We start from the raw sequence: 12,020 nt of genomic DNA on the forward strand, positions 1-12,020 counted from the left end.
GGCACCCCTGAGTGATGTGGAAACCAAGGTACTTTACCTGTTGCCTGCAGATCTGTGCCTTTTTCCAGAAGACTTTGTATCCTTTGTCAGTGAGCAATTGGAGCAGGGACTGGGTTCCCCAGTGGCAGTCTTCTCTGGTTGGGCTTGCTAGAAGGAGGTCATCAACGTACTGTAGAAGTGTGCAGTGGGTTTCTTATCACAAAAAGGAGCTGAGGTCAGTGGCTAGAGCCTTCCTGAATAGAGTTGGTGAATTTCTAAATCCCTGTGGTAGTCGCGTCCAGGTCAGCTGGGTTTTCCTTCTAGTCTGAGGATCTTCTCACTCGAAAGTGAATAGGGACTGGCTCTTCAGAGCGAGCCACATGCAGAAGAAAGCTTTCTTTAAGTCCAGGCAGGAGAACCAGGCAGCTTCAGGAGGAATGAGGCCCAGGAGGGTATATGGATTCGGTACCACTGGGTGGAGAGTCACTGTAGCCTCATTAATCAGTCGCAGGTCTTGGATGGGCTGGTATCCACCTCTGTTGGGCTTATTGATTGGCAGGAGGGGAGTATTCCATGGGGCTTGGCACTCCACAAAATCCTCTCCTGCTTAAGCCTATCAATGTGTTCCTGAATGCCCTCTAGAGCCTCCTTGGGGATGGAGTATGTCGTCTCCTGGTCAGTTGGGCTCCCGGTTTCATCTCCATCACCAGGGGTGCATGTTGGTGTGCAAGACTGGGGGGATTGTCCTCAACCCATACTAGATGGAAAATACTGATGGAAACTCCTCGGGAAGTCAGGCAGGTTCTGTTCCTCTTTGGCTTCATCATATAGTTTCCATTCTGATTCCTGGGGCAGGGTGACCACCATTATGAGAGTCTCTGGGATGCTGAGCATGAGGCTCATGGTCCCATCCGGGTGGAAGGTGATCTAGGCTTCCAATTTGTTCAGGAGATCTCAACCTAGGAGGGGAACAGGGCAGTCAGGTATGTATAGGAATTCATGTCTTATCTGGTGGCCCCCCATCTGGCATATTTGGGATTGGCAGAAGGGTTGAGCTACTTGAGTTCCAGTGGCTCCCACAATGGTGGTTTCCCGCTTTGTAAGTGGAGCCACTGGGGTTGTTACCACCGAGTGTTCTGCCCCAGTGTCCACCATGAACATTATTGGTGGGCTCCCCACTTCCAGTACGACCATGGGCTCCCAGGGGCCAAGAGTCAGGGAACCCAGTTGGTCCTATTCCAAGTTGACTCAGTGAGACTGATGAGGTCCTGGGTCTCCAACTCTCGTTGGAAACCCCCGGGCAGGTTCCTGTTTGGCAGTGGGTGGTTTCTTTTGTTGGGACATTCATACTTCCAGTGACCAAACTCCTTCCAATAGGCACACTGGTCAGGCTTCAGGGTCCCTCGTCTCCTGGGTCCTCCTTCCTGTGACGGGCCAGGTCTCTTGGCTGGGTCAGGTCTTCCAAGGGCAGCTACCAGGAGAGCAGCTTTGTGTTTCATTTTCTTGTCATTCTCCCTCCGGGTGGTCCAATCTCGATTAACATAGACCTTCTGGGCCACTTCCATCAGCTGCTTGATGTTCATTCCTGCAAACCCATCAAGTTTCTGGAGTTTCTGTCGGATGTCAGCATAGGACTACCTAACGAATGTGGCATTCACCATCCGCTGATATTCGGCCACCTCTGGGTCAAAGATTGTGTACACACGGTAGGCCTCACAACAGTGCTCATAGAATTCGCTCAGTGATTCCTCCAGCTTCTGGGTAATCAGAGCGACTTTGTTCATGTTGGTTGGTTTTCTGGCTCTCTCCCAAACCTAGTGGAGGAGAGCTTCCTGATACTTTCCAAGTGCCTCTCATCCACTTGGGGAGTTGAAATCCCAATCTGGGCTGGTCTCAGGTGCTATTCTCTGTGCTCACTGTTCCATGTCCAAGGTTTCTGCTGGAACCTGGTCCTGGAGCCACCTCTGGGTCCCAGCCACGATCCCGCATCATTCTTCCGTGTTAAAAGGAGCTGGCGGCAGTCTTCCCAAGTGCGATGGTGGGTCTGAAAGGTGGATTCCAGGAGGTCGAGGGCCTGAGGTTTTCCAGAGTATGGCAAGGTGTGGTGCTTCTAGTTCAGAAGGTCAAGGGTGGAGAAGGGCTGGTAGTACAGGGCTGGCTGCCCTGGCTGAATGGACCCATTGTCCATAACCTGCATCAGACCTCATGCCTCACGCACGGGCATCTGGAGGGCTAAAGTTAGGGCCTGAGCTGACTATAGCCAGCAGTGATGGGAGTGTTGGCACATGGTTTGTCTGGAACTGGCGGCAGGGTGACTGATGGTGGCTGGGTGTCTGGTGGATTCAGGAGTACTTCAGGAGGTGTCACGGTAGGGTTGTAGGGTGGTGGTGGCGGATCCTCTTCAGGAGCTTTCTGATAGATGGGTTTGGACAGTTTGAGTCTCTGGTCCTTTGGGCCACAAAAATCCTGCTCTGTCCCTTATTAGCACAAAACCAGACCCAAGGGGGCAGGGTCTGAGCAATCTCTAGCCATGAATCTATGTAAGGTAATTGGTCGGGGTGGCCGAGAGTCCCAGTCACAATTCTCCAAACAGCTAGCACAGTGGGAAGGTCTAAGGTTCCTGTTGCGTTTGCGGGCCAGTCGACCCCAAATGTGGGCCATTCGTGTTCACAGAGGGCTCTAAGTCTACTGGGACTCAGTGTGATGCCATTATCTCCTGTGAAACCCTTCTTAAAGTTCTTTAACATACATTTAAGGACTGGAGGCTTAGATTCTATGCTACCCATCCTAAACCTTTGAACGGTGTCGCAGCTTAACAGATAAGGCGGGGGGGGGGGGGGGGGGGGGGTTCTCTCAGGTGTCCATCTGGCTTTGTCCCTCGAGGGAACTTAGGCGCGTCTTGGCAAAGGTGTGCCCGGATAAACCCCGGGCCTGGTCGCTCCCTTTAGGGGAGTGAATCACTGTTATGCCCTACGCCACCTCCACAGAACCGCAGGTGAGGAACCACTCAAGCTCCATAGCCGTAGCCGTGAACCACAGTCACTCTTCACTCACTCACTCAGACAGGCAGAGGTTACAGGTTCCCACCCTGGGAACTCCCTGCACTCAGGAGGTGATCAAGCTCCTCTTCCGTCATCTGAGGGGCCTGACTCGGACGGGTCCCGGGACCTTACCTGGTCCGATGCCTTCAGACCTGATTTGACTTGTCCGTCCCCCTGGCGTGTCCAGGCAAGTTCAGGACCCCACAGCCCAGCGGGAGCTCCCAAGGAGCGAAGATGTTCCCCGAAATGGCGATTGGCGCCCGTTCCCTGTTGTTGCTGAGGTCCCGCAGGTCGCTGCGCTCGCTGTTACCAAACCGGTGGCTTCAACAGGCCACTGCAGTCGGTTTTCCGGTCAGGGAACCAAAATGTTACAGCTAGTGTTACAGCAGGTGGTTCCAAGGACAAACTGAGCGGCACACAGAGAGTTGGAGAATCAAAGTTTATTCGCAGGCTGGCTCAGAGGGGTCTCACCACCAAATTCTGAGCCCCATCTACCCGATTTTTCCCACTTTTATTAAGTTGGGATGGTCCGAGGGGTGGGGTCTCAGGTGGCTAATGCCCGCCAGGTAATAGGTTAGATGATGTGTTGGGTAATAGGTTAGCATTATGTTAATGCACCAGGTAATAGATTAGTTAATGTGCCAGGTAACAGGTTAGTATTTTGCTGATGCGGGTCTTCCGTGAGGGGCGGGGGTCTCAGGTGGCTGATGCACCAAGTAATAGATGGGGATTTTCCTTATCATAATAACCACCAGAAAAGTAAAGAAACCAGTAAAGTGGAAAACCAAATGCCTAGTGCAAATTTCAGGAAGCTTAAGAAAATAGCAAAAATGGTCATATGGGAACATTATTAAACAATAAGAAATCCAGTAAAACTGGATGTTGTGAACAAGAAGAGATCCACCTTGTGTCAGAAGGATAGGCAGAATTTAACTTCATCAGCTAAAAAAAGTTTAATAACTGAAATAAAGATAAATTAGACATATAGACACAGAAGATATTAGACCAGCTTACTAAACAGAAGTAGGCCTAAAAGGAAAGAATAAATGCAACGAAATACTAGCTATTAGAGATGCCCTGGCCTGATGTGACTTTGTAAGGACGGTGTGAGGGGGCCCAATGCCATCTCCATACTTGGTGAGAGCAGCACCAATCCCAGCAAAGATCCAGGTCTGGCTTCACCTGATGGCAACAGTAGCTGTAGTACCCTTGATGCAGAGTACAGTGGCATTATTGAGTGTCCCTGCCCTTCTGAGTGATGACAGCTTTGTTGGCAGGAGGGAGTTGTGCTACCTGGCGATGCCTGATGTTATGCAGAAAGAAACTAACACATGGCAGTGGAGGCCCTGGGTGTCAGGGAAGATGGAAAGAACTTGTCTAAGAGCATGTGTGACTGAGGACTCCCAAAATTTACTGGGAAGGCAGGTTGAGTCTTTGAATAAGGCTAGAAATTCCAGCATTTTATATAAAGTATTACAGAGAAAACAATGTTTTATACTTTAAGGCTTAACCCCATTTTCGCCCCCAGGTGTAATTTGAGGAAAGATGGCTTATTGTGCCACATGGGTTAAATGATTACTCTTTCCAGAAACTGTTTACATTTTCACAGGGACTTTGTGTAGACAATACTTTAAACATGTCCCCCTCATTGCTTCATGAAGGTCTGTGTTACTACAGCTCCATGTGGCTTCATTTTCCCACATCTCTAGTTTTTCCAAGGTAGAAAGCCCTACATAGGATGAGGTGTCTCTGCATTAGGAAAAGGCAATAGTTGTAGTACTTGAACTTAAGTTTTCACTCCCTGAGCCGCTAACCCCAAACTCCTTTCTCTACCACCTTTCGCCTCAAACTTCCCTTTGCCCCACACAATGAAACTATTTTCATTTGGTTCTACAAAGTATAATAGTGAATAAATGCTCTTAAAATAATGTTATTTGGTAGGTATAAATAGTTACATCAAGCAATTTAATTCTAAGTTTAGAAAAATGAAGCTCACAAAGGTCACTTTGGCCTGGCATTTTTTAACATTCTCATTATTAATGTATGGATGTACATACATGGATGTACATATGTAATTTAATGAGTAGAGATGTGTTCACTTTCACCAAATATGGAAATAAAAAAGTGGTTGCAGCAATATTTTTACATGTCCACACTGAGTAATTAGAAGTCAGTAGCAAATAGTTTTAAGAGGCTAAATATATATACTAAGTGTCCAATAAGTATTTATTTAGAAAGACAAAATTAGCAGGTTCTTCAGAGGTATTCCCACCATTTTACAAAGAAAACTGATGCCTAGATAGGCAATTTCTTTTGTTCCAGGTCACCCAGCAAGTTCATGGCCAGGCTTGATCTAGACTCTATGTCTCTCTACTATTCAAGGTAAATTCCCTTCCTTCTGGATAAGACTCTGGAGATTAAGGAGAAGCTTATGTTCCCCATTTTCTCCAGAATCTCAGTTCCAAGGCAGTGGTCAGTCCCATTTTTATTGTACCAATGGGTACAGTGTCGTGGCTCCAAACAACCATGCCCAAACCTGTAACATAAATGTGGCATCATATAAAAGAGCACCCCATTATACACTCTCCATTCTCACACTATTCCCAGAAACACCCAACTCAAAATTTATCCTGTCTGTTGTGGTCTGGAATGTTTGTTTCAGCACACCTCCTTCCCCATCCCTGCCTTCAGCATGCGTACACAAATACAGCCATGCACACTTATACAGACATGCATGCCAAATACACTATCTTTTCATTTAGTGAGAATGCAAATCACATGACTATTAGGAAAACAGACCTTGCTGCACAGTGCATGAGGCGTTTGTAAAAGATAAAGAATGAATTCCTTCTGTCCCTTATGGGACATACAGTCACAGCTGAGGCACTTCCCTTTAAACTGCTGGACATCTGGATATCATTTGAGATGGGAGTCATAACTGCCCTTTGGTATCATCTTCTTTTTGTTGTTGCTAAGGTCATGAGCAGGAACCAATCATGAACTCATTCTCCTTCTAGCATTGCTTGTGGTTGGTCAAGAATAAATTTTTTGTCTTCCCTGAACTTGCTAGCAGTTAGAGAAGCAAATGCATCACGTTGTCAGACTCATGAATGGCTGAAGACAAAGTCCATTTTAAATGGCAGCCCTTAGATTAAGAACTGTTAAATCGATCCTCTTAAAGAAACTTGAGAATTGCCAGGATGTGAAGTCAAGATCCCTGTAACCTATGTGGTGAAAAATCAATTTCCAATTCCCTTCTATGATTGCACTTTGGAGAACAGATGCCACACCAAGATGACTGTGCTTGCAGTAGTTGAAGAAAAAGAAAATATTTCAGGAAGTTGATACATTAACTGGACAATTCAGACTATCTTGCCATAGAACTGACTGACAAGAATGGTACTTCACTACAGTATATTCTTTTGGTAAAGTGTGATCAATCTCTCTTTTTCTTTTTTTTGTAAAGTGTGATAAATCTTGGGATCTAAAACTATTCTCAGGTTTGAGAAATGGTAGAGTAAGTCTTTTGCAAATATGGATGTCAGATGTCATCTGTGTATTTCTCCTGATCATAGCCTTAGTTACTCTCTTCTGTTATACCTCCTATCAGATTTCCCATTTACGACCTCAACTCTTGCCAAAAACTGGTGACATAGCCATGAGCCAGCAAGACTCAGCCCCTTGAAACCTCTGTATCTACTCCAGAGGGTGGTATACCTGCCCAACTCCTCCTGCCCTCCTTGATGGGACCTGAGGATCCGTTTCTGAAACCACTAAGTCAGAAGCATCCAAAGAAATCAATAAAGGAAGCATGCGACTAGCATGATGCTAAGGAATAAGACACTAAGCACTTAAAAAATACTTAGTACCCAAGTCAAATTCCAGATCAAGTAAATTAGAAATCTTTGGATGTGGGGGTCAGCTATTAGTATTTTTAAAAATCTCCCCTGATGTTTCTAAAGCATAGACAAGGTTGAGAACCACAGGCTTGGGGATTGTTGCCACATATGTGATATAGTACTGTTCTAGAGTCAATGCCTTGCAGTTTTCAAATATGGCCCCAAATCCTTTGACATTTCTCCCATTGAATGATGGGGTATATATGTCTTTCCTGTTAAATATGGATGGACTTTTGGGTGCTTCATCCAAAAAAAGTATGCTAGAATTGATGCAATCTTAGTTCTTAGGCTATGTCACAAAAGGCTACGCAACTTCCACTTTGCCAAGTGGGACACTCATTTTGGACCCAGAAGCCACCATGGAAGAAGTCCAACTATCTTGAGCTACCATGCTGTAAGGAAGATCAGGCCACATGGAGAGGCCACATGTAGGGACTTGTCTTGATACCCCAGCCTGGTTTCCCAGCCAACATTACCCGTCAACTGAATAACTGAGGGATAGACAGATTATTTATGAATTCTGGGACTTGAAAACATTAATATAAATAAAGTGTGTTGGAGTAATGTCTCTGAATTTGTCCATCAAACATTCTTATTCCAGTTTTCCTCCAAATCTAAGATAACTTTGACTTTAAACAGTCAATGAATTTACAAGTGCCTGAAGTTACCTATTAACTGAGTTCCTCATGATTTGACTAGAGGCTACATTTGTAATAAAATACATAGAAAAAGTATTCTTACTCTGAAAATGCTAGGAAATGGTCTGTAACTGTCTAAGCTCAAAGAAACAACCACTAGTATTTTGGCATATCAGAGAAATGAATGGACTTTAATAATTTGAATGTTGGTCTACAGCAGCAGTTCCCAACCTTTTTGGCATCAGGGACCAGTTTCATGGAAGACAATTTTTCTACGGACCCAGGGGATGGGGGGGATGGTTTGGGATGATCTAAGTGCATTACATTTATTGTGCACTTAATTTCTATTATTATTACATTGTGACTTGCCACTTACCAATAGGGTTTTGTTATGAGTCTGCAAGCAATTGATTTATTATGGTCTCTGTGCAATCAAACCTCTCTGCTAATGATTATCTGTATTTTCAGCCGCTCCCCAGTGCTAGCATCACTGCCTCAACTCCACCTCAGATCATCAGGCATTAGATTCTCATAAGGAGTGTGCAACCTAGATCTCTCACATGCAGTTTACAATAGAGTTCCTGCTCATATGAGAATCTAATGCCACCACTGATCTGACAGGAGGCAGAGCTCAGGCGGTGATGCGAATGATGAGAAGCAGCTATAAATACAGATGAAGCTTTGCTTGCTCGCCTGACACTCACCTCCTGCTGTGCTGCCTGGTTCCTAACAGGCCACAGACTGGTACCAGTGAGTGGCCCAGGAGTTGGTGCATGGCCTGGGAGTTGGGGACCACAGGTCTAGAGGGCTGAACAGTGGCCCCCCAAAAGGTATATCCATGTCCTAATCCCCAGAGCCTGTGAAGGAATATTACTTTATTTGGAAAAAGGGTCTTTGCAGATGTAATTAAATTAAGGATCTTGAGATGAGAATATCCTGGATTATCCAGGTGGGACCTAAATTCAATGACAATTGTCCTCATAAAAGACACACAGGTGAGAGTTAACAGACAAAAGAGAAAGCAATGGGGCCAGAGAGGCAGAGGTTGGGCTGAGGCAGCCCCATGTCAAGGATTGCCAACAGCCACCAGAAGCTGGAAGGGGCGAAGGACAGATTCTCCTCTAAGAGCCCTAGAGGGATTATGGCCCTGTGAACACCATGACTTATGGCTTCCATAACTGTGAGAGAATAAATCTCTGGTCTCTGAAGCCAGCCAGTTTGTGGTGATTTGTTACAGCAGTCACAAAAATTAATATAGTTGTAAAAAAATTTCATCTAAATTCTTTGCTTCCACCTAAGTATAAAATTTAGTAAATTACAATTTTATTCTTTATACTTTTCTTTATGCTTCCACCTACTAGTTTCAGTTCAAAATGTTATTTCTATTATAAAAATGTCAATCTTTTATTACTACTGTTACTTTTCTTTATGTTTAATGTTTTGTGTGCTTTGTTGTCTTTTTAACGTACACCCTAGCAGCAATTTTTAGGCTGTATTTACCAGCAATCTAGAGTACAAAGTGGAAAACTTGATTTGGCATTCTGAATTCTGCCCAAAGTTCTTTTTAAAAAAAATTAAAATATATATATACAAATATATATACATACACACACACATATATATATATTCGGGGGTTATTGGGTAGAAAGTGGAGTCTTGGGACAGAAAGGATAAGGAGAATGATCCCCACGCTGTAAAATATATGATTTGTAGGGAAATATCTGTAGACATGGTTTAAAAAGGCTGTCTCAAATTCCAATTGAGGTCCTACCTACTTGATCAATATTCTTTAAAACTGTCCAGGTCATCAAAAACGATGAAAGTATGAGAAATTGTCACAGCCAAGAGGAGCCTAGGGAGATATGGAGATTAAAAGTAATGTGGTATCCTGGAACAGAAAAAATTGGATAAAAATTAAGGAAATGTGAATAATGACTTTAGTTAAAAATAAAATACTAATATTTGTTCATTGATTTTAATAAATGTACTATACTAATATAAAATGTTAATGGGGTGAAAATGGATGCTGGATATATAGGAACTCTTTGTAGTATCTTTCATTTTTTTCTCTAAAAGTATTCCAAACAATAGTTTTTGTGGAAAAAAAACTGTCTCTACCAACATTCATAATTTAAATATGAAACTAAACTTGAAGGAAGTGAAAAATTTTATACAAATCAGTAATGTTGAGGAAATATTCTCGACTGTTTCCCGAATGCCAGTCCATATTGCAAAGAATTGCTTTTTTTAAAAAATAAGGCTTTTTCCTTCCTAATTATTTGCGATATTCCGAAAAGGGAATACCGAGAAACATTTCCAGATTTGTTTAAAAAAGTTAAGGGGGGAAAAACATGGGTTCGGCTTCCAGTCTAGTTTCCAGGGCTAACTGGCGTGCCATCTGCTCGCAGCACGGAGTGGTAACCATGGTTCACGTGTCACGCCAGCGTTCGGGTGTTAGGAGCTTTGCCCCAGCAAGTCTGAACAACTCCGCTTCCGCGCAGGTTACTAAGCGGTGAGGGGAAAGGCGCGGCGGCAGCAGCATCCAGGGCGCGGGGATCGTTTTTCCAAACTCCATCTGCTTTCCCCTCCCCAGGCTGTGCCCGAGGTCCCCGGGCGCTGCAAGCCGCGGGGAGCTGAGCGGGTCTTTTATGCATAACAAAAGAGCCCTCCTCCTTCCCTTCCTCCTGCCGCCGCCCTGCGCCGCCCCCACCTTGGCTTCCCGCGGCCGCCGGGGCCTGAGTCCTCCGCGGGAATTGGCTCCCGGGTCCGAGGTTTCCAGGTACCCGGAAGGGGGAGGGGGACTGAGGCAGCGACAATTGGGCGGGTGAGGGCAAAACGCGCGGCCCAGAGCGCCAAGACTCCGAGGGGCGGAGAGCCCGGGCCGTGCGGCCGCGCGATTGGCCGGGGCCGCCCCTCCGGCCGCAGCTGATTGGTGGATTCTCAAATTCGGTCTCAAGGCGCCAGAGGAGGTGTTTTAGCGGGGATAGCGATCCAGGCTGGAGCAGCGCTCGGGGGTTCGGAACGCTGGCGCTGCCCGGGCGCTGTCGGGTCCCCGCCAGTTCAGGGCACTTGGCGCGAGGATCTGCGCGCCTCGCTCTACCCTCCCGATGTCGCCGCCCGGCTGCTGACCGCCTCACACCCTTCCCGCATCACTGTGGCGTGGGGGAGGTCCGGGTGGAGGCAGGAAGCCTCCTTCGCATAGCGGGAGTAAGTAAGCGTGCAGCCCCAGCGCTGGTGGGGGGCGGAGAGAATTGGGGTGAGGGGACCCCCGGCTGCCAGCCTGCGACCCCTCCGCTCCCCCGGCTGGCGAGAGACCGAGGTGTTATGGTCGCGGCACCGGGTGCGCGGGGCCCGTACCGGGTCCGGGTCTCCCTCCAGCTGGGCAGTAGAGGGGTCTTCCCGACGATTTAGGGGTTTCATTGGAAGAATTTATTTTGGGGGTCTGCTTGGAGGCCTGAGAAAGGGCTGTGCTAAGCTCTGAGTGGGTTTGGTCTAGCGATCAGGTTTCCTCCTCCTCTGATTCAAACCCCCTCAAAGCCGAATTCCTCCCAGTTGTTTGCGCCAAAATTAACTGACCTGGGAGACCCTGTACTTTCTGACAGATTTGCCCAACACCCTCCTGACTTGGTAACTTTATTTTGCCCTGTTGCTTTTTTCATAAAGAATTACTATTTTTGTTGATTTTTTTTCTTCCCAGATTTTCAGTAATTACTAAGCACACTTTAGGTGTTTGTGTTTGTTCACGTGAGTGTTAGAGAGTTGGAAGGCGGCTACACTCCTGGAAATTCCCAGGACGTGTTTAGGGAAGGGGAAGTTCATGTTCACAAACAAGTAATAAATATGTAGATATTTTGTTGTAAGAAAAAATATCTAATTGTACGGTCATTTTCTAATGTGCTTTACAGATGGAGGTAAATTGTTTAACACTAAAAGACCTGATCAACCCCAGGCAGTCCAGGCTAAATTTTGCAATTGAAGATGGAGAAAATGCACAAAAGGTAAGCCCACATAAATACCTTAATCTCTAGAATATTAAGGATGGTGATATCTAATCGTGTTCCAACATGCTACTTGTATTTGTCTTATAAACATCATAATCAATTTTGATGAACATTGTAAAAACATGCTTTTTTAAAAATGAAGCCATCCATATTATTGTTGCAATTGTGCTTTCAGTCATTGTGCCGTGGAAAGAGAGGCTAGGTTAGATGGATGTAATGTTGGAACCAATTACATAAGACATGCTAGACACAGCAATCAAAAGTTTGTAATACAGTTGTCAAGGATGGTTTAACTAATACTGTGTAGGAATGTGAAGTCTCACTTCCAGGAAAATAGACTTTTGTAGTTTTAAATGCTGGACTCTTAAAGTGCTGTGAAATGTCTTCATACTAATGAACCAGCCAGCTCCTAGAGGCTGTTCCTTTCACCCAAGAGTATGACCTGTGCCTACCATATAGGGA

General features: G+C 45.6%; 1 protein-coding gene across 2 annotated transcripts in view; it reads left to right on the forward strand.

Moving 5' to 3' along the window:
• The first annotated feature begins 10,534 nt into the window (after positions 1-10,534).
• E2F7 (E2F transcription factor 7) overlaps positions 10,535-12,020 on the forward strand; it is a 38,317-nt gene continuing 36,831 nt past the window's right edge. The window contains exons 1-2 of one of the 2 annotated variants that reach the window (XM_045553321.1): positions 10,535-10,764; positions 11,463-11,555. In XM_045553321.1, the coding sequence (XP_045409277.1) occupies positions 11,463-11,555 (93 nt within the window). In that variant the 5' untranslated portion in view covers positions 10,535-10,764. The remainder of the gene's footprint in view (positions 10,765-11,462; positions 11,556-12,020) is intronic. The other variant, XM_045553322.1, reaches the window with a different exon arrangement.

Source organism: Lemur catta, chromosome 6 (genome assembly GCF_020740605.2).
Source record: "Lemur catta isolate mLemCat1 chromosome 6, mLemCat1.pri, whole genome shotgun sequence".
Lineage (NCBI taxonomy): Eukaryota > Metazoa > Chordata > Mammalia > Primates > Lemuridae > Lemur > Lemur catta.